This window comes from Thunnus thynnus, chromosome 21 (assembly GCF_963924715.1).
Source record: "Thunnus thynnus chromosome 21, fThuThy2.1, whole genome shotgun sequence".
NCBI classification, from domain to species: Eukaryota; Metazoa; Chordata; class Actinopteri; order Scombriformes; family Scombridae; genus Thunnus; species Thunnus thynnus.
The window spans coordinates 18,056,872-18,079,658 of record NC_089537.1 but is presented as its reverse complement, the minus strand read 5'-3'; the positions used below and the strand labels follow the sequence as shown (position 1 = coordinate 18,079,658).

General features: G+C 40.5%; 2 protein-coding genes across 5 annotated transcripts in view; both read left to right on the top strand.

The window, feature by feature from the left end:
• Positions 1-1,668: 1,668 nt before the first annotated feature.
• Positions 1,669-20,973, top strand: pdcd6 (programmed cell death 6). The gene is made up of 6 exons (XM_067577968.1): positions 1,669-1,863; positions 7,365-7,426; positions 15,624-15,668; positions 16,729-16,887; positions 19,392-19,501; positions 20,087-20,973. Exons 1-6 carry the CDS (start codon positions 1,781-1,783, stop codon positions 20,183-20,185), a joined length of 558 nt encoding a protein of 185 aa, XP_067434069.1. The 5' UTR covers positions 1,669-1,780; the 3' UTR covers positions 20,186-20,973.
• Positions 20,974-21,118: 145 nt separating this feature from the next.
• The window catches only part of zgc:101569 (uncharacterized protein LOC449822 homolog), a 50,009-nt gene continuing 48,340 nt past the window's right edge, over positions 21,119-22,787 (top strand). For 3 of the 4 annotated variants that reach the window (XM_067578259.1, XM_067578258.1, XM_067578257.1), the window contains exon 1: positions 21,121-21,490. In XM_067578259.1, the coding sequence (XP_067434360.1) occupies positions 21,349-21,490 (142 nt within the window). In that variant the 5' untranslated portion in view covers positions 21,121-21,348. Of the gene's footprint in view, positions 21,491-22,787 lie in introns of all 4 variants that reach the window. The other variant, XM_067578260.1, reaches the window with a different exon arrangement.

The window sequence follows — 22,787 nt, the reverse complement described above, 5'->3', positions numbered from 1 at the left end:
GAGAAAACAAAAACAAACAAACAGGATTGAAATGTTGAAATAACATAATAACATAACAACCCTCAGATGGTTAAGAAGGCTGTTCCACAAGTACGTTTACTCATTTTGAGGTACTTGTACTTTACTTGCTATTTCCATTTCATGCTTATTTCTCCTGCCACTACTTTTCTGTGCGAAATATTGCACTTTTCACTCCGCTGCATTTATTTAATGGCTATAGCTACTTGTTACTTTTCAGATTAAGATTTTCCATACAAAACATATGTGTACAAAAGTTTAGAAAATATGATGCATTGGTAGTTATGGGGGTCCAAGCTCCATGTTGACCATATACAATATTACAGTACTGCTTACATGTTACTGCATTAAAAATAATGATATAGTAATATAATAACTGACAGAGACATTTCGCAATGAGTACTTTCACTTTTGATATTTAATTGAATTTAATTTATGTATTCATAAGAACAACACATATTATTTAACATTTCTGCTATTGTGCCAGTAGCCAGCTGGTTAACTTCCAGCTGCAGTCCTTTGGTGAAATGTTCTAATTTTTGGCACATTTTGTTGATAATACTTCTGCTACTTTTACTTAAATAAATGATCAGAATACTTAACCTGTAATATGACACTAATCCACCCGAGGAACACGTTAACCTCTGTAATTTCGGTTCAGGATCATGTATACTCATTCCAACTTTCTGGTTGTAAAATTTAAAGAATTACCTTTCAAATGAGACCAGGGTAATGAACAGTAACATTTTTGTTTTAGGTACATTATTTTCGGGCTTGTGTACAAATTTAGGGTTGCCTGCTAAGAGTTTAATCCATCACTGATTATTAGTTTGTTGTATTCTTGCACATTTTAAATGAGCTTGCTTTACTTTCTCTTAAAGAAATGCAGACAAAACATATTATATTACATTAGTCTATTTAGAACTATTTCATTTAGCAGAATCTGTTCATCTTATTTCTTTCTGTGTAACTTACTGTAACTTTACTCAGAAACAGTTTTTCTTAAAGTTTCCCTCCACTCAAAAATATGTTTTTCTTCTTGTTCCTACAGTTGGATGTTTGAGCCTCACAGTGCAGAATGATGTATGTGCAGACTTTGAAACCAGAGGGCTGTTTTCACATTCATCTGCTGAAAGTGGAAAGTTTCTCTGAGCTCGCTGTCAATCCAATTTTAAGGGGCAGGCCTGGGAGCAGGATTTGTGACATCACAACTAGTTTAGAGCCAGTCCTGGTCCAATATTCAATTTACATTCTCACACACTGAGAATGGATTTTACAGTGAAGTAGGAGACATCTTGTGTATAGTAGTTAAACATTTATCAATGAACAACATTGGTACAGTCATAGCTTCTGTAATTCTAAATGAAGTAGAGGGAGTAGATGTCATTTAAAGGATTTAATTAGATAATTAAACTTTTCTTGTGGGAAAAAACATATCAGACACAAATTATTATTCAAGGTAGAGCATTTTCTATACATCTTAAACATGTCTGGAGGAGTATCTTTAAGAATACTTCTCTGAAAATGGATAAAAATAAAAAAAGACTAAAAAAAGAGCAGCTAATCTTCAGTTTCTATTTTTACTGGGCTGAAAGGAGCTGAGCATGTGACGTCACCCTGCTTGTGGGAGGTGGTGAGTGATTGGCCACTCCTCTCTGAACGTGAACGTCTCACTGACTGAATCTAGGAGAAAACTACGGCAGGAAGAGACACAGTCTTTCCGCTCTTCCTCACACTATTTTGACAAACTCTTCCCTTTAAAATGGCGTACCACAGTCCGTACAGAGCTCCTCCGCACATTAACGCCCCTCCGGACCAGGGCTTTCTGTGGAATATCTTCCAGAGGTGAGTGGGGGGAAAGGCGGGTTGCTTCGCCCCTGTCTGCCCGGCCTGCCTCTTACTCCGCTCCGCATTGACAACCAAAGCTGTCGTTGTGGTAGCGCGGAGAGGAAGGAGAGTGAGGCAGGGTGGTACCGCTGACACAAAATGTTTCATTGACAGCTCGTTTTTCTGTCTTTACTCTGTTGTCTTTTATAACTATTTGAGCTGAGAACAGAGCTCCGTTATTTGTATCTCTCAGTTGTTAGTGGAGCTTCCTGGAAATATAAAATACACAGCCTGGAGTAATTACACGTCACTCATTTGATGACATTGCATTACATTACCTCAGTAGTATCACAGAGCTGTATTTCTATTGGTGGTCAATTGTCCTTACAGACAATCAGCTGGCTCAATCTGTGAACTGTCTTCTATAGCAGTGAGAGTTTCCAAACTGGGGTCCAAGGACCTCCAGGAGTCCTTGAAAGCTTTTTTGTAACCCCTTCAGCAAAAGAGAGACAGCTCAATTCAAAATGTGTCATTTAAAAACAGAGATATCAGAGAAAATATCATGCATGACTTTTTTTTTTTTCACTGCCGCTTGTCTGTTCCTGCACCAAGTGAGCGGAGAAAAATCCTCTCAAGATTGGGTCTCCTAAAGAAAAAAAAAAAAAAGAATCTGACAATTGTGAGTCTATATGACGCAGTGTGTAACTATTTATGGGAGGCTGACATGAATTCATTGCAAATCTGTGCTTCACTGCGATAACATAATCTGTCATGGGTTGTGTTATTTGTCCCCATCTTGGTGTAATAGAATCAGAGGCGGCTTTCAGCTTCTGATAGTCATCAATTACACCATACTCTGAGCCAGAAGTGTGTCAGGCAGCGAAGAAGGTCATAGTAGCAGGCAGAGAAGAAAATAGTTGATATGTTCACTGGTAATAATAACCTATAGAGTTATGTAATACTGCAGAGGATTTTTTCCTGCTGCTTTCTCACAACATTGAGATGCTGCAGGCATTGCAAGGCTTGAAACACTGTTAACGAATTATTTATGGGAGGCGCAAAACCCCTCAGAAAGCAGGATGGATCTACACATTCTGTCTCATATATATATATATATATGTCTGTGGCTGTTCTCTCGCTCTCGTTCACACTCTCATGATCTTTCATTCACTGTCAAGCAGATGGTACCAACTCATGACTATCACATCTGTGTACACATATGGAGTCATCGCAACTGACTCACTCATGACAAAATCACTGGACTTACAAATACAAGCAATATGACTGTCATGAACACACACAGTCATCTCTCACATGGGCATTATGCCGCCTCATCTGCTGCCTCTCTGGTGAATATCTGGCAGAGAGGTGCTGGAATTCCCTTCCGTCGGTCATGTGATCAGAGTCAGTAGAGCACTGTTGATGCGGGAGGAAGGTTTCTCAATCTCTGTGTCACGCACGCACACACACCTACCGATCCATGACTCACCGCGCCGGTGTAGCACTTATTTTTAAAATCCATTCAGCTTAAGTCACACTCTTTTTTTTTTTTTTTTGTCTGTGGAATCATGACTCTGTCTTTTTTTCCGAGTGGATGTGTCACGTCTGTAGAGGAAAGAGAGCCATTCATTCTTCAGGTGTTTTGCATGATGAATGGTGAAGTTAGACTGCAGTCGTGATGTATAGTTGTATAGTTATTTTTAAAATATATTCATTCACATGACTTGACAATGGATGAATCATAACGAAGACATTCTCTCCTTTTTGCCTGCTTTCTAATGAATGATGCTAGTATGACAAAAATGTTTGCACCCAGCCCTTCAAGACTCAACAGTGCAGATTTGTTGCTATGGAAGCACAACAACAAGTTCACCCATTGTCTGCTACTCCTGGGTGAATACTGAACATTTTGGAGAGACAACAAATTCGCAGATGTTAAGTATTAAATTAGAACTTGTAGAAAGGAGATTTAGTTCATTTAGATTAAACGAGCAGTAGTTTACATGCAGTTGAAATGATCACTGAAACATGACCGGAAACAGACCAATGGTGCAATGGACAATTTAAAAAAAAACAGATCAAGAAATTGAAAAATAGAAAAAGCAGCAATGGAACATCAGGATCTCCTTGGAGGGTTTTGTGAATTTAATTTGGAAGTTTCTCTTTTCCGCTGTGGGAGCCACCATGACATCGCCTTACTTGTTGGACGGTTTATGTGGAAAGTCGGGCGGGCTTTGTTCCGCAAGTCATATTCCAACCTGATTGCTTAATAGGAAACAGTGAAACATGGGAAAATCTGAGCAGAATACTCAACTAAACCATAGTGTTTTATGTCGTCCTGCTGTTTTACTTACAGGTTCTGTATTTGACAGAGTGAAGATGGAACGGCCAGATGGTTAACTGTCTGTGCCGCGGGCAAGAGGAGGTTTTAATGATGCTTTCACTTTTTCAGCTCGCTTTATGTAGTAAAGAAGTCTGGTGAGGTAACTTCACCTGAGGGTTAGTGAGTGAGAGTGTGAGCTAGAGGAAAAAGGGGAGGCTGGAGAAAAGGGGAGAGCTTATACTGTACACACACATTTCTTTGAGTTAATCTATCAGTGTTTGGTAAAGGTTGGGTACCCCCACTGCCTGCACCAACCCGCCCACTCCTCACCTTCACTGTGACAAAGCTCTCCTTTATGGAGACACACTGAAAGCTGCTTTTCTCCCCAAAGGAGACCAATCACGTTTCCTTATGTTTGTTTTTATGCCTCAGCACCAGCGACAGCCTTGGTTTGAGGCATTATTTTTTTGTGTTGTCTGTCTGTCCGTCCCATTCTTGTGAACGTGATATCTCATCAACGCCTGGAGGGAATTTCATTACATCTGGCTCAAACGTCCACTTGGACTCAAGGATGAACTGATTCGAATTTGGTGGTCAAAGGTCACTGACCTCAAAAAAACACGTTTTTGGCCATAACTCAAGAATTCATACGCTAAGTTTCACACAAATATTTAATAGGATAAAGTGATGAAGTGATGACATTTTATATCCAAAAGGTCAACGGTCGACTTCGTTGTGACATCATAATGTTCTGCAAAAACCTTTCTGGCCATTATTTAACACTATAAGTCAGGAGCAGAAGGAGAGATTGTGACCATATTTCACATTTGGTCGGATACTAAATCTGTGACACTAATCTTGGGTGCCCACCTTGAAACTGTGGTGATTTTATTAAATTATTTCAAAGTCTTCACTACAAATATTAGGCCTATATGAGTCTGGGCAGACATGGATAAATTGAAACTTGACCGGTTGGCGGAGGCACACAACTGTGAGGCGGTATTTCTAGTTCTTTATTTAGCTGGGGGAAGGTAAAGTGAGGAGTGTACACAGACGTATAGCTGAGCCAATCTCCATGTAGGAGCCACGAAGGCTGCAGACACGGTGATGTGGCCGCACACAAAGTGTCACAGCAAGGAGCGGAAAACCCAGCCCACAAAGTCAGCACTGCTGTGTTTTTTTTTTTTTCCTTTGGGGGGTTCCCCCATCTCCTCCCCTCCCTCTTCTTCTCTGGAATTGAGAGTGTGTTTGTTGAGTGAGCTCTACGTCGACAGGTCGGGCCAGGCAGGTTGCTAAGGAATAGCTGAGTCATTGGATGTTTGACTAAGCCAGATTTCATCACTGTGAAGACCGTTACTTGTGTCACCGACCAGTATGTTCATGTTTTATGTTTCTGCATCTCAGAGAAAGACTCTTGGCTGAGTTAGAGCTGAGTTTTATCGTATATCTATATTTTTTCATTACCTAAAACTGCTAGATGTTGGTCAGGAGACGACAACATGTTCAGGATTTAAGTCCTAGAAGTTGTAAAAGATTATAAAACACCTCACATCACTAATCCACACTGGTGTATTGGCATTTATTTAGCCTCCTAGTAAAGTGGGTGTTTATAGATCCATTTGAGAAGATAAAGCCAAGATCAAGCTAATGGCTCCGTATTTCAGCATAATAATTTGACAGCTCATTCAAACCTTCCTATGATCTAATGTACCCGTAGATACTAAAGTGCTGCTTTCCCAACATCTTTGATGTCTGGCTGTGAGCCAACATCTCCCGAGGATAGGTGTGCACTTTCCTCCACTTCTTCCTTTTAAGACTGACAAAGAGTGAGAAATAAACTCACTTAAAGAAGGAGCTCCCAAATCATTTACACATCAGTAACCCTGATAGTAACCTGATGCACCAGATGGGTCGTTACACAGACTCATCTGAGAAGTCGTCCTTGGAAAGTGTTTGGAAAAAGGGCAGACGCTTTCAAAAAATACTTGGCAGGTGATTGGATGAGCCATCTGTCTATCACCGTTTTACCTTACGAGGCAGCTGGATTTGGCAAGATCACGAGATTATGCGAGAATCCTCGTAGGACGCTGATTGGTCTGAACCACTGGTGGTTCTTGAAGCCTGACAAGATGGATTCTCGCATGATTTTGTGATCTGGATCAAATCCAGCTGCCTCGCAAGATGTAACCCCTATAGGGCTGCAGCTAATAATCATTGTCATTATTGATCAATCTGCTGCGTATTTTCTCAATTAATACATAATGTATGTATTACATAATAATGTGGTTTATAAATTGACAGAAAATAATTAAAAACGACTATTATAATTTTCCAAAGCTCAAGCTGTCATTTTTAAATGCTTGTTTTGTCTGACAAATAGTCCAAAACCCAAAGACATGTAGTTTACTATCATAGAAAACAAAGAACTGTAGCAAATCTTACCTATTTTGAAGCAAATGAACATAATTTTTGGCATTTTTGCTTTGCCTTAATCAACTATCAAAATTGTTGCTGATGTGTGTTCTGTCTATCAACTAAATGATTATTCGACCCACGAGGTGAAAGATACTGTTAAGATAGTCCAGTTGATTTTTTCATCATCATTGGAAGCTCCTTTATTTCTGTCTTTGTTATGAAAGAGAGACAGACATGATGACATGTAATAGAAGGTCCTTGACCAGAAGCGAACATGGAACTTTGCAGTTATGTTCTACGTGTCTTAACCACTACACCACCAGACACCCGCAGCTTTTTTTACGTCACAAGTCCTTTAAAAAAAACCCACTTACCTAAAATATTAGGCTGTTTCTTAGTTTTAGTTTCACTTATCACCTGTCAAAGATGCTCAATCTGATACTATGCATAACACTGGAAAATACCTGTGTGGTTGCCAACATTCAGTTTCACTTTGATGTCTTAGGATTCACATACACACACACACAAACACACACCTACCTACACACATAACCAGCTTGTCTGGCTGGTCTCGGGGGAACTCCGAGCTTACAAACTGCCTTGTGTGTCCCGATCATAGCACTCCATTCATTCTCAGAGGACTGTTGAAATACTAACACGTGCTCAGGGGGATAAAGTTTCAGCTGGCGAGTGCTGATGCCTGCCGCTATTGTGTGTTGGGGTTTGTGCGTGTGTGAAATGGTTAATGCAGGCGGTTTCTAATCTGTGTTTTCCTCCCTAGGGTCGACAAGGACCGGAGTGGGGTGATATCAGACACAGAGCTTCAGCAGGCCTTATCCAATGGTGCGTATCTGTGTCTGACTGTTTCCTCGTGTTCTGCCACTCCCTTTTTTTTATATCTTTCTCATGTGCTCATGCCCTCCTCTGTATCCATCTCTCAGTCTCCTTTCTTTCTCTGCCTTTTACCATCTTTAATACTCCCTCACTGCCTCCTCTTTTTTTTTTGATTTCTCAGTCTCCTCGCTACACACCATTGCTCTCTACCACCCTTTCATTTAAGCAACTGCCAAGCCTAAAGAGAAAATGAACTGGGATTTTATTTTTATCCCAAGTAGCAGATGGAGTGAATGAAAATGAATGGAGTTTTGTTTTTTGTCGCAGTACAACAGAAAAGCAGGTGAAAAGTTTATCAGCGTAGCTTCAAAGAAGTCATCCTCAATATGGCTCAGTATCCCTGAGATGACAGCCAGCTCAGCACTACGGTGCAGAACGGCTGGTGGTTGAAACTGTGGGTGTGGACTTTAAAGGGTGTCGACTTTTGGAAGGTCCCAACATGACGAGCAAAGTGATGAAGTGTTTTTTTCCGTCATAACAGTTGCCCTTAGTGGAGAAATTAAAACCCTAATCAGAGTTCCAGCAAGCGGCATCATGGAAGTAGTTTTGTTTCATTAACGGAACTGATTGTTGACTAAACCTGTTCCCTGAACAGCCATTGTCCAGTCCTAGCCTTAGCAACTGTTACTGGGCAAAGCAGGCCTGTCAAGCTTTGGATTTCTCTGGATGTTGAAGCAGTTTGAATGGAGCATGAAAAAATAGTTTTCTTTTTCTTCTTCAAGAACAAAAGTGTAAGAAATGGGTTAAACAGGGTGTACATGAGCTGCAAACATTAGTATGTCCAGCTAACTAGCTCCTATCTACAGCAGTAATCCAGCATAATTTATCTGCACACTGCATTAGTTTATGGGGATAAAGATTATGTAAAAAAAAAAAAAAAAAAAAAAAACGTTCACAACTAGCACATCCACTGTTGCCTGATATCAGACAGAATCGTCAATTCGTTCCACTCAATTTCCATCTTCAGTCAGAATTAGTCAACTCGGTGGAGTGGGTGGATTCAAAGGTCTGGACTCAAGCAACATCCACTGTGTAGCGTCATGGTGGGAGCTGGTCATGAATGCTACTGAATCAGAGTGTAGGCTAATGTCAGCGGCTCTGTTGCTCTTTTTATGGATTTGTGGAAGTTTACACTCCATAAACTCGCTAAACACATTGGTTAGTCCTCGTCCTAACAGCCTTTCTTCTTGTAACATTAAAAGTGAAACATGTTGTTTTAAAATAGGAACAGGAAAGCATAAATCTTATCTCTGTTTTGCTTGTCCGAGTATGTAAGCTACGCCACGTGTGTCAGAATGAAATGATAATATCAGGACTTTTGTATGGTTCAGTAATTGGTCAGAATGCTGACTTTTTTGTTTTGGACATGCAGCTTTAGCCTTTAGTTTTTACCCCAGTATGTATGCAGCCATCAAGTGCTACAGAGCTTTTAGCCATGTTTGTCATTTCAGCTGACATACTTCTGTATGAAATCAAGAATTCATTGGTTCAAAAATTACCACAAATTTTGAATGATAAATCTACCCCAGCAACAGTAACTAAGGGAGGTGGATTTTAGTGAACGGTCAATTAAAAAATCTTGCAATCCAGCAAGGAGTGTTTTCTGTGCTGCTGAATCAGAGTTCATCTGAGAAAGATTGAAGAGTGAAACAAAAAAATCAGCAGGAAAAGGACCCAGGGATAAAACCTGAGGATTACAGCTTCTGGTGATGGAAGTGCTATCTCTCTTGGTCCCCTGTAGCTCAGGAGGAGGAGGAGGATTCAAACAGGATTAAGGGTTTGGTTCCCACTGGGGCTTTCTCAAAAAAAAAAAAGTATACTTGAGATTCTGAAAGGCAGTTTGAAGAGAGGTGTTGAATAAATGATGCAGGTCATCGTCTTTGCTCAAATCCTGGCAAGTGAAGTCAATACACTTGGTTGGACTGAGATGAGCTGCCAGAGTCTAACAGACTGGTAAAATATCTGTTTTCATGGCCGCACATAACACTGCACCAGCTCCTTGACCTTGCTCTCAATGAGATAGCAGCGCCGAAATACAGTAATGATTAATGAGTTTCCTCAGAAACTGTAGTACAGGTTGATGTTTGTCTTTTCATTAAAATATAATGTGTTCCCCATCAGGTTTATGGCTGAATTGCTCTTTGAAACCTGGGCTGACTTTTTTTTTTGAACAGATTACACCCATCAGGGCACTTCAGAGAGGAAAAAAAGAAGTGTGGAAGCCACCAGCAGCAGCAGCAGCAGCAGCAGTGAAAGAAGCTGTTATCAGGCAGCGCAGTGGCTCAGGCTCAGCATACTGATTAGTGTGTGAGTGTGTGTTTGTGCATGCATGCATGCATGAGCATGTGTGCGATTTTGTCTGCTTTTATGCCAAGGGTCAGTAGGTAGCCTTTTTTGTTTTTACAGCCTTGGCGTGTTTGTGCGCCCTTACGTGTATCAGTATTGTGTGTAGGTGCACCTCGCTGTTCATGTGCGTGCAGTGTACGCCTGTGAACAGCAGGTTTCCCAGTTCAGTCTCCGCCAGTTCATTAGCTTCACTGTTATATGAAACAGAGCCAGTGAAGCTGAAAACATACTGCACTCCATCCTGTCCTGCAGTCCACTCGCTAAAGCCACCAACCCTGCCCCTGTCTGTCTGTCGTCGCTTCATGCTGCTTTTATTTACATCAGTTTCACACCATCAAACAAGCTTTTTCTACCTTTCACTGTTGTCTCTCCAGACCTCCTTTTTTTTATCATCTACCTCTTCGTTTCTCCTCTCCTCTCCTCTTTTACTCCTTGTCCCTCAGTGGAGCAGAGTGCAGAGAGTCCTAGAGGCTGAGGAGGAGGAGGAGGAGGAGGAGGAGGAGGAGGAGGCTTTGCTGTTGCTGTTTACTCCTCTATCCTGCATGTGTTGTTTCTGCATCACATTTTCTCTCTTATTCTTATCTCTCCTCTCAGTGTGCTACCTTCAATCCCTCACTCTTTGCGTCTCTGATATCTGTCAGCCTTCCTTTCTCTCTCCTGCTTCTGTCCTACTTTGCAGAGATGTCCATTATAAAAAGTCCTCTCATCTTTTGCTGAATTTTTACTTTTTTTTTTTTTTTTTTTCAAAGTGGAAAAAACCCGCCAACATGGTGGGTGGGATATTTTCAATTTCTGACCCTGTTTCTCTTTTATCAAGTATGTTGATGTTTGTTGTTACAGTAAGATGATGTCACTTTTTCTATTTTTTCCATGACTTTTTAAGATGGACTTCCTCTTCTCCTCTCCTCCTCTCCTCTCCTCTCTCCTCCTCTCCTCTCCTCTCTCCTCCTCTCCTCTCCTCTCCTCTCCTCTCCTCTCCTATTTAATCTCTCCACATTCCTCAGGAGGATATGGCACAGGCTCAGTGCCTGCCGTGCCCTCTGTGTGTTTGTCCTCTCTCACTCTAACTTTTTCTCTTTGTCTCTCACCCCTTCTCCCTTACTTAGTCCCACTTTTCCTACTCTCTCTTTCTCTCTGTTTATCCTCCCTCTTCTCTTCTCTCTCTCCACCTCTCTCTATCAGTCCTGGGCGTGACAGTGTATCATCCTTGATGAGACACTGATTGGCTCTCTGCCTCTGAAGTGTATGTGCATGTCTGTGTCGTGCGTATGCCTTCAAGCTGCGCCATTTGCTATAAATATGAATTTTTTCTGGCCTCACTTCGCTCAGCAGTGAGTAGACATCACACCAACAAGCCGTCCTGCTCCTCCACTCCCCTGCGCGCACAGATTTATACTCCTACTTGAGTTATTTATTTAAGTGTGTAGGAGCAGTAATAGCGACTAAAATTGCTGACATGATTGAGAGGGCGCACACTTGCTGTGCAGATTGCAGAATTGGCTGAATGGCAGGACTCAAGGAGCTCGTTCAACAACCCTTACCTTTACACTTCTGTATTTGTACCGTTTTGTTAAATCGGTTATACTGGAATCATGTTAGATTGGCAGTGAGTATTGATTTTAGTTTGCCAGTGTGGAGTTTTTCAGTATCTCCTCCCTGTTATCAATCTGCAATTTCAGTCAGAAGCTTTATGCATTTGATGTGTTAGCAAAAAAGCTATTTTTAGCCAATGGTCTGAGGCACCAGTTCTGTTTATGAGTGACCGGATTCCTGGAGTGTAGCCTGCTGGTCTGTGTCACACACATCACTATTGTCCAGCATAAACCACAAAACCAACAGAATGACAAATGAGAATGATCCTTCGTCTAATCTATTGGTTTGGTGACTGATTTTAATGTTTTATGACACATGTGAATGGTTTTGGCTAAATCCTGGTGTTTCCAGATATCGTGTATGTGCTACACAATCTCAGCGGACACAGAAATAAAAAGCAGAAGTTGAAAGTCAGAAGAAAATCCAACGTGTGATGAAGGTGATGACGGTGACTAGGGTTATTTTAAGAATGATGGTAGTCATTTATTTTCATCACCTGGTGGTCTTTTTCAGTTGGACAGGATGTAGCTTGTGTGTGTTTTGGTTAAAATCTTTGAAACTACTTGTGCAGTGTACAGCAGAGTTGTGTGTGAAAGTTTGTGTCCGTATGTGCTTTCATATGTCAAATGTGTACGTACAAGTGTTTCACTGAGCTCCAGCACAGCCGTTATGTGTGTGTGTGTGTGTGTGTGTACACTGTGGTCAGTTTAGCCTGTTTTTCCAGCAGCCTGCCTCTCTCCTCCTCCTCCTCCTCTTCCTCATCCTCCCCCCTTCTCTCTCTCTCTCTCTCTCTCTCTCCACCTCACCACTGGCAGTTGAGCTCACCAGTGAGAGAGCCCAGTGTGCGTACTGGACAGAGGGTGCATTGTCCCGGTCGGCCAACAGGCAAACACACAGATGCACACAAGCATCTTAACCATACTGACCACCTCACACTGGGCAGCCGCAGTCTGTCTGGCATACTTTGGTGACCTCACAGCTAGCTACGGGTGTGAAAAGTGTGTGTGTTAGCAGAAGAATCAGTGTGGCTAGAAAGGTCACAGCTTGTTCTTTGCTCTGTCTTTAGTCATTTTTCTGGTGCCTCTAATGCTTGACCAACATTTATTCAGATGCTTCTAAAGGATTTCTGATGTGTGTTCTCTTCATCTTGAAGATTTAACTTCACTTTGTTCTTCTTAAGTTCCTTAAGTTTCATGATCTTAGAGATAATAGTCAGCGTTACATTTAATTTTTTAGACATTTGTTATTTGATTTCTTACATCAGATCTCAGCTCATATACAGTAACTTGTCTCACATAAGATTTTTTCAACCGTTAAATTAAATGTGTGCTGGCAGTTAGATTAATTTACTTAAAAAAAATCAGGCTCAACGTGCCACCAAATGGATTAAATGAACAGAAGATGTTAATTTTGTATGCTTGTCTGTATAAGAACTGACACGTCATCAGAGGGGGAAAAAAACGCCAAGTATAAAAGCACCACCATCACCAAATTACAATTCATCCAGAGGGAGACATGAATGTCTAAACCAAAGATATTTCTGTAACGACCAAAAGTGGTGGACCAACCAACAGACCGGCATTGTCATCCTTAGTCACGTTGCTAGTGTATTTCAGCGTTGGTGGAAGGATTTACGCCAAAAAGCATTTACAGACCGACTTTTAATGCACACTGGTGATCAGATGTGGTGTAAAGTCTCATTGTGAAAACATGTAACACTACAGTTAGTGAAACACTTTCCAGAGCCACTGTATAGTTATCAATGAAGAAAAGAGTTTTGTTTTACTCAATAAACTTGTAGGAGACATGAGGTTTGACTCATTGACTCCACTGCAGTGAATAAACGTAGCAGTTACTCTGACTTGCTTCCACAAAATTGGTCTCACGTCAATACTTTTATGATACTTTATGTTTGTTGCTTTAGATCAGCACTCCAATAGATAGTGTAGAAATATGGATTCTGGCTCAAACCCCAGCTCCAGTAAGAGCCTCAGGCCTGATCCCAGAACAGCTCCACCCTCAGTCCCAGACAGCCTCTCACATCAATAAACCAAAGCAAGGAAGGGGGAGGAAATGTCTGGTGTCTGAAGCCAAATCTTGTTTTGTACGTCTCTTGTGTCCCAAAATCTTTGTCCAACTCACCAAACTTCTAAACTAATTTCTGCTGCTTTTACAGTCAATTGAACACCTGATATGGATTTTTTCCAAGCGAAATCTAAGTGAAAATAAATAGGCGAGAAAACAGAATCTCCCAAGTTCACTTGAGCTCACAGCCTTTTTTTTTTATTTAGATGAGATTTATTTCAAAGAAAACACCTTATCTAAGCTCTTATGGCTCTTGCTGCAAACTTGCTTACTGCTGGCATTGCTAAACTGCGGAGGGAAATCAAAAATAAGCAGTCAGGAACAGCAGTGTGAAACAGGCTCAACGCTACGCCGACTAGATGGTAAAATTCTGCAGATGCTCCTTTAGGGTCTGCAGATAGAGAAAGGAGGAATCTTAGGTCAGCAAAAGTAGGCTAGCTAGTTCAAGTCACTGCAACAAAAACTTCACTGCAAATGTTATTTTTCTCCTCATCTCTTGTCTCCGCTTTTTTTTTTTTTTTTTTTAAAGCATTTTCTCATCTGGCGATCTCTCATTCACTCTTTATTTCTGGCTTTGAACTGTCGGCCTCTGTAATAAATTGAGTTGGTGAGTCAGCAAGGATTTAGATGCCCTGATAAATCTCAGTGTCTCGAGAGGTGACTGTGTGAAGAAGGCTATAAAGTCTAAACACCCTGCTTACCTAAAGGCCCTATCAGTCTTTTCTGACCATATAAATGGCAGGTTTATTCACATATAATTGAATAGTTTGAAATATAGATGAAAAGTAAACATTTTGTGTGTATCTTAACACTAACATGGACTGTATGGCCAACACAGTGCACTCATATGTTGTCCACTCCCTACTTAATGTAATTTAATGTCATTTGGTGAATGCTTTCTGCTTTTATCCTCCACTCTTGTCAGTGCGTTATTAGTGTGGGTGGCTCCTTCGGGAACGGAACCTGACCCCTGTCCTTCATTTTCTACACTGCTCATTTCTACTCACTAACATAATATTATCCAATACAACAGAGGAAATGATTTACAACTAAAATATTACAGCAGACAGTAACCAGAAGATGGATGATGGATCGTATGCCCTTAATTTTGGCAGGCTTGCACTGGCTGTCTTATTGTTTTAAGATGTCAATCACTAAATGTCTGATGAGACATAGCCGAAGACCAAAAGAATGATCTCTCTTGATCACATCAACAGTAAATGTCTCATTACTTCAAGATTATCAGAGCATCAGAGTAGAGGTGGGCCACCATGCCTGAAACAAATACCATCTCCATTATGATTAATCACCTTTATGAAACAAACATAAACCTTATAAAGGAAAAAGAGCAAAGGTGCTTTTTCACTCAGCAAATGCCACAAATGTAATAGCTACTGACGAAATCAGTGAACTAATTAGCAACTAATCTTGTAACTAAATTTATCACAATGTGATGCATCAAGATCTGGGTGGCTCACCACTTCAGCTACATCATTTAGTGATGGAAACCCTGTCATAGTCTGTGCCAAACACTACGGTGCCGTCTCTTTGTCCCAGAAGCCAACATGGCAAAAATCCAGGTCATTCAGATAATATTAATATTTTTGCTATCACTATATTTATATTAACACAGCCATCATATGTTATCCCAAGATAACAAAGTGATTAATCAATGAGTAAATTATAGTATAGCTCAAGATAACAAGATTATAATTTGTTATTTTAAGATAATAGTCTTAAGAAAATAAATACAGGCACCACAAAATGTATTTATCTTGAGAAAATGTTATGATTAAGCTAAGAAAACAGTTTATTTTCTCACATAATGGCACATTTAAGCTGCGAGCTCAAGACAATGGTTCAAAAAAAACATCACATTACATTAACCACAGCTACTGTCGGCTTCTGTCCTTGGCTTCACAAATCTCTACTGAAAACTTACTAAGCTTACATTCTGTCATGATTGTCACCTGTGGAGCTTTATGACCTACGCAGGTTCTTCTGTCTTTAACTGCTATATAAATAAAGCTATCATAAATATGTTCTGTTCTTTCAACAAATAGCCCACCAGTCTCAGTAGGCTGGTTGTTATTTATTTAACTGGTATTCTTCTGTCTCTCAGGCACATGGACTCCTTTCAACCCAGTGACAGTCCGGTCTATAATATGTAAGTAACTGCTGACGGTGACGCGCCCGGCTCATTTTTACACAACTGACCTTTGTCCTCTAGTCTGTGCAAGTTGTTTATTTGCATCCTCACCATGACAACCGGATAAATTCATTCAGTTTTGAGCAATTTAAGGGCAGAGACAGACTTATCTTTGGCATCGCTGACTGCTGGTCTAGTGGAAACCTGCAGCCATCAATAAAAGGAGGAGAAGGAGAGAGTGTCTGCGAGGAAATGGGAAAGCTTGTCACAAAAGGCAGCTGCTGATTGCCTCAGACTTTAATATTGATCTGTTTACACTCTTAAGATGATTGCCATATGCAGTTGAGGCTAAAAACTTTAAACTCAGCAGTATAGTTGAAGATTAGGTTGGCTGCTTTTTAAATATACTACTGTAAGTCAGGCTGTATCTCAACACACACATTAAACTAAACATATTTTTGTTTATTTGAATTTATCTCCCTTTTAGAATCTGAAATAATGTGGCTAATTAATTTTTTTTTAACTTATTTTCTAACTTCTAAATCATTTAAAGCCCCTGGTACATTTACTTCCATTTTAATCAAAAATATGTTAAAAATGTCTTTCTCAGGGTCTCATATGTACTTTGTTCCTGTGTTTGTTGTGTGAATTGCAGAGTAAATCCCTGTAATTCCATCGCCTCCCCTTCCCACTGTACCATACGCAGTAAATCCATTGTTTAATAGTCCCCCAGCCGAAAGCATATCCTGTGATAACACTCCCTTTGTCAGGAGGTAATTGGATTGAACCGCATGGGGGTGAGGAGCGGAGTATTGGTTGTGGGGATCAAGCGGTTTTCTTTCTGTGTTATAACACAGTCTTATGGACAGGAGTTAGTGAAGTGTGAGCAGTCTCTTTCTGACCCACGCTCCTCACTCCACTGTTCTCCGACAACCCTTTAAAACTACACCATACTGGCTTTCGTGTCACGGGATTAGTCCCAACTTCAATTTCCAGGCTTGTGTGTATGTGTAGCAAACAGTGAATACAATATGAGAAGTAAGACTTTATCCCCGACCCCCTCCCTCTCTCCTTTTAGCCATGTTCGACAGGGAAAACAAAGGCGGGGTGAACTTCAACGAGTTCGCCGGCGTGTGGAAGTACATCACAGACTGGCAGAACATCTTCAGGACCTACGACAGGGACAACTCCGGCTTCATCGATAAGAATGAGCTCAAACAGGCGCTGACTGGATTCGGTGAGCAGCAAAGTATGCTTTGATATATGAATTTGTATGTGGTGGAGGGCTCCGTTGGCGGTCTCTGGGACTGTCCTTACCCTGAGTCAAAAGGTCAGATTTAGTCTTTTCAGTCACTCTGTGTGTGTTTGGATCGACTCATGTAGTACATAATGTAAGAAAGTTTCAGTCTCACCGTCATCCATCTAATATGAAATCAAATCTAAAATCCTCATTCAGTGCACAGTAGCAGTAATGGTTCAGACAGAGCTAACATTATTCCACAGCAAACTACATTTTAGTGAATTTGATTTTTTTTTTAATATCATTTTTATGGTAATGAACCAGAATTTACAGATGAAGAATTGCAACATATTGATGCTGATAGAGGATTAGAGAGCAAACACGTATAGTACATTCAGAAAGTATTCAGACGCCTTCACTTTTTTCACACTTTGTTATGTTTCAGCTTTATGCTAAAATGCAAATTTATTAAAAAGGAAAAACTGAAATATATTGACATAAATATTCAGACCCTTTACTATGACACTTGAAATTTAGCCCAGGTGCCTCCCATTGCTCTTGATCATCTTTGAGATGTTTCTAATCATTGTTTGGAGTCAACCTGTGGAAAATATAATTGATTTGATGTGAGTCATGGCATGATCCTTGCTTTAGGCAGCTTATTTGATTTGATTTGATTTGATTGACATCATTTGGAAAGGCTCACAGCTGACGATGCATATCAGAGCAAAAACAAAGTCATGAGGTCAAAGGAACTGCCTGCAGAGCTCAGAGACAGGATTGTGTCAAGGCACAGATCCGGAAAAGACTACAAAAAAATTGTGTTGCATTGAAGGCTCCCAAGAGCACAGTGGCCTTCATAATTCTTAAAATGGAAGAAGTTTGGAACAAGCGGGACTCTTCCTAGAGCTGGCCACCCAGCCAAGCAATCGAGGGAGAAGGGCCTTGGCAAGAGAGGTGACCAAGAACCCGGTTGTCACTCTGGCTGAGCTCCAGAGATCCTGTGTGGAGATGAGAGAAACTTCCAGAAGGACAACCATCACTGCAACACTCCACCCGTCTGGGCTTTATGGCAGAGTGGCCAGACAGAAGCCTCTCCTCAGTGAATGACACAGGAAAGCCTGCTTGGAGTTTGTAAAAAAGCACCTAAAGGACTCTCAGACCGTGAGAAACAAGATTTTCTGGTCTGATGAAACCAAAATTGAACAGTTTGGCCTCATTCCTAAACATCATGTCTGGAGGAAACCAGGCAACGCTCCTCACCTGCACAATACCATCCCAACAGTGAAGCATGGTGGTGGCAGCATCATGCTGTGGGGGTGTTTTTTAGCAGCAGGGACTGTTCAGGGTTGAGGGAAAGCTGAACAGAGCAAAATACAGAGATATCCTTAATGAAAACCTGGTCCAGAGCGCTCAGGACCTCAGACTAGGCTGAAGGTTCATCCTCCAACAGGACAATGACACTAAGCACACAGCCAAGACAATGCAGGATTGGCTTAGGGACAACTCTGTGAATGTCCTCGAGAAGCCCAGCCACAGCCCTGACTTGAACCCAATCAAATCTCTGGAGAGACCTGAAAATAGCTGTCCACTTACAGTCCCCATCCAACCTGACAGAGCTTGAGAGGATCTGTAGAGAAGAAAAGGCAGAGGCAGAAAATCCCCAAATCCAGGTTTGCAAAGCTTGTCGCATAGTACCCAATAAGACTCGAGGCTGTAATTGCTTCCAAAGGTGCTTTAACTAAGTGCTGAGTAAAGGGTCTGAATACTTATATTAATCAATATTTCAGTTTTTCCTTTTTAATAAAATTTGCAAAAAATTCTAAAATCCTCTTTTTGCTTTGTCATTGTGGGGTATTGAGTGTGGACTTATGAGGGAATAAAATGAATTTAAATGATTTCAGCATAAGGCTGCAACATAACAAAATGTGAAAAAATTGAAGGCGTCTGAATACTTTCTGAATGTAGTGCATTAGCAATATATCACAATATGTTACAGTTTTAGAATAACCTCTTGGATTCACTATGACAGACTGCTGTTGCAGTATATTAACTTTGGGTGAACCGTGGTTGCCTTTTTTATACTGAATGAGGTTTGTGGATTTGTCCTCCGCTAATTAGAGCAACTGTGAAAGCTGCAGGTTTGTGTGGACTAAAATATAACAGAATAGAAGGAATTTAAATCGCCTTATGTGCTACATCAGTGGAAAGTTAAAAAAAAAACACTGTTCAGTCTGTGTTTGACCTCAATGCTTTCTACATTTCTTTACAAATCAATTAAAAAAATCACCATTCAGTTACATTGCAACACATGACCAGACCTCTTTGTACTTGAGACTTTTTGGCCCAGCACTGTGAGGAGCCTCAGCTACTCAGAACAGGGGCTTTGAACTGTAATGAGGTCATGTTTGATTTCTCGAAGGGTGTGTAGGGGTCCATAAACAAGAAGTTTGAGTCTATGTCCAGTATGTAGTTGACGTCCTTTTTGCTGTCGTGTGCAGGCTATCGTCTATCAGATCAGTTCTACTGTACGCTGATAGAGAAGTTCGACCGCCAGAGGAAGCAACAGGTGGCCTTTGATGACTTCATCCAGTGCTGTATTGTACTACAGGTAACAGACAAACTGTATACAATATGATTTATTCTATTTCTTTCCCCCCAGATGTATACGCGTACTGTAAAGGAGTATAGGATGTCCTTTGCTCACATCACAACAAGGCTACTTTTATATTCATAAGATTCACAGAGCAGTTTTTAATTATACACATATGAAAAATACATCACAGCCTTCCCTTTTAGATTATTAATCTTCTAGCGAAGCTCCACTTCAGGCTGTTTGTTCCTTTTCACTAATTTCACACATGCAATTATAGTGGAAGCAGCCATGTGTAACTGCAGCTCTTTCCTAATAGCTAGAGCAGCTCTTCGGGTACAGTATGACAGTCATGTAACAGTGTTTGAAGTGCTTGAAGTGCCTTGGCAGTTTTTATTTATGACATAATATTAAAATAAATGCTGTATATCCATACCATTACACTGCAATATATGGATATCTCTGTTACTGGAGTATTTTCTTGAAACACTGCATATTTAAATTTCTGCATCCGGAGACTTTGGAGCAATGAGAAATTAGTTTATGCAACGATGATTCCTAAATTAAAGTGCAATTAACTATTATTGCTCCTCCTATCCACAGAGGTTGACTGATGTCTTCAGGCGATATGATACAGACCAGGATGGCTGGATCCAGGTTTCATATGAACAGTATCTATCCATGGTCTTCAATATAGTATAACGCACGCGGATCATCACAGAAGAGCACAACTGGACACAACCGTGCCAAAGCTAGAGGCACCTCCCGGATGTCTGCCACAGTGGACACTACAAGATTTTTTTAAACCTCATTTTTAGCCCCAGTCGGGCTGTCTCACACAAATTTATATAATTAATACAATGAAATGAGACAAACCTTTAAGTTTTTACTGAAGACAGCATTTGTTTTGAGGTGAAACTGTAATGCTTGATGTATTTAAAAAAAATCTTGTAGTGTTTTGTTCGACGACCGATATGAACTATGTCTGTGTTGGTGACTCTGGGTTATTATGGACACATCTGTCTTTCTGTCTGTCAGTCTGTCTGTTATTGTCGATAAACTTTTTAATGTCTTAACTTTAATTGATACAATTAAAAAAAAAAAAAAAGAACTCTGTTGAGAGTAAAATGATGCATTGTAAATATGATTTAAGATGCATTGCATGCTTTTCAGGGAAATTTAGCCCCATGTTGAAGCATGCTCTACCTTTCTCTTGTCTTTTTCCTCAGCTCTATTTTGCTCAAAGCCATGTTTACAGATACTGTGAAAGCAGGTGATGTTCTGCTTTGAGATTCACTGACATGCCAGCTTACATGCCATATTTGTATAAACTTATTTTTAACAGCAAATCTTCAAACGTTAGAACATATAATTTTTGGTAGAGGGTAAGCATAACGCCTTTAGTATGGCTTATTTTTTTGTGCATGATGCCTTAAAATGTGTAAAAAAGACACAAAAGAGAAATCTTTTATTAAAAAAAAAGAAAATCATGTGGAGTTTTGCTTTCTTTATTTCCACTTGCAGGTCCACAAAGCTAAGTTACATTGCAGGGGGAGACATTTGACTATCAACTTGGCTCAATGTCGCCCTCTGCTGTATGTTTGTGGTTTTTACCACTGCAATGCACCAATATGTGTCCAGAAGCTTGTGCATTGTTTCTGTTTCAGCACGGGAGTGTAAATGTGTTGCTCCTTCATGTCAGAGCTGCGTTAGTTAGCTTACTTCATGAAGAGTACATTTTACAAATGCTAGTTTTGTGTTGAGACACATTTGAATATCTTTTTTTTTTAATGCCACAGTTCGCACTTTGTCGACTGTTTTGTAAGTTAGAAAGATTCTGGGTTTTTCAAGACTGAGTGTTAACAATGGCTCTGAAACTTTTTCGGACGTGCAGACATGTATCAGCCGCCTTTTCTCCGAGTCAAATCTTCGGACTGTCAGTAAGAGCGAGTTTGGTGGCAGTAAAGTCCTTCAGCACAGCAACGGGAGGTGAAGACACAGGAAAAGGTTTGTGTGGGAAGATGCACTAACATGTTAATGACTGTAGGAGGCAGCAGAGGCTGCAGTGTCAGCACAGACATTTTACACCTGCACCTTTGGCCTCCTGTTATCATCAGTTTTAATGAATACCAGGACTACAGATAGGTCTTCAAAGCAAGATAACATCAATAACATCATTCTGAATTAACACGGAGCACAAAAAGAGGTAAAGTTCATTAAAAAATCCAATAAACTTCCCTTTCCTGACCTGACCAATTTTCATAGTCGAGTTTCACTCATTGTGCAGTTGATAAACCCTTTTCACAGCCAGGTCATTACAGAACACAGGTGTAATTAACGTTAAATGAAGGCTCAGCTCCATTAAATATCCCAGTAAACCCTGCCAATGAGCCTGCTTTCACAATACAAAAGGCCTTGAAACTGGTAAACCTAGATGGAATGCAGATATTAGTGTTAATTATGATTAATGTGATTAATCCCACTTGTTGTTTCCCTGCTATGACCTGTTGTGTGCTGTTGACAAAGGCCTATTGTCACTCTCCTATGGTGGTGACTAACAAATATCTTAATTTTTGATTAATTTAGTCAATTAAATGTCAGAACATAGTGCGTTAACTAAGGTAGCGTCTAAAAATCGCTTGATTAATTTAACCAACACCCCAAAATCATAGAAAAGCAGAAAAACTTCACATTTGACCAGCTAAAATCAGTTTTTTTGGGGTGCTAGATAAATGACAGATAATTACAAAATGATACATTTTCTTGTAAGTGCATCTAAATGACATGACACAGTAACACCACCAATTATGTGATCCTTTAAGCAAAGACTTATTCTCTGTTGCTTTAAAATCAGAGCTGAAGTCATAAAATGTGACTGTGAAATAAAATGGAAACAAATGTTACATGCAGGTATAGTTAAAACGTGGTTCCACTCCCTTGCACACTCAGCACTGTGTGATTATTTGTTTGAGGTGTAGCAGAGTAGAAAGGACTCCTGGGACAAATTGCCTTTTTTCTCCACCCTGCCCTCCCTCACTTGACTGGGTTTTGTTTAGCAGTCTCTCCTCCTTCAGAATAGCCTGTGTGAATGAGGTTAATGCGTCCAGTAGCTTTGTTTTCCTTGCTCCTCTCTCTCGGGCGCAGTTGCCTCTGGCTGCGGCTGACAGTTGGATTCCCCATGATGACCTTAAACAATGTCAGGTCAACTGCCTGCTACAACCTCAAGCCACAACCACTGGCACACTCAGACACACTCATAAACACACACTGAGACACAGAGAGAGCCAGGGCCTCACCTCATCTC

Bases quoted from the DNA above. Each gene is read 5' to 3' on its own strand.
- pdcd6 (XM_067577968.1), top strand. From the start codon at position 1,781: ATGGCGTACCACAGTCCGTACAGAGCTCCTCCGCACATTAACGCCCCT. The intron at 15,669-16,728 runs GTAAGTAACTGC...CTCTCCTTTTAG, and splicing joins GACAGTCCGGTCTATAATAT to CCATGTTCGACAGGGAAAAC. The intron at 19,502-20,086 runs GTAACAGACAAA...TCCTATCCACAG, and splicing joins AGTGCTGTATTGTACTACAG to AGGTTGACTGATGTCTTCAG.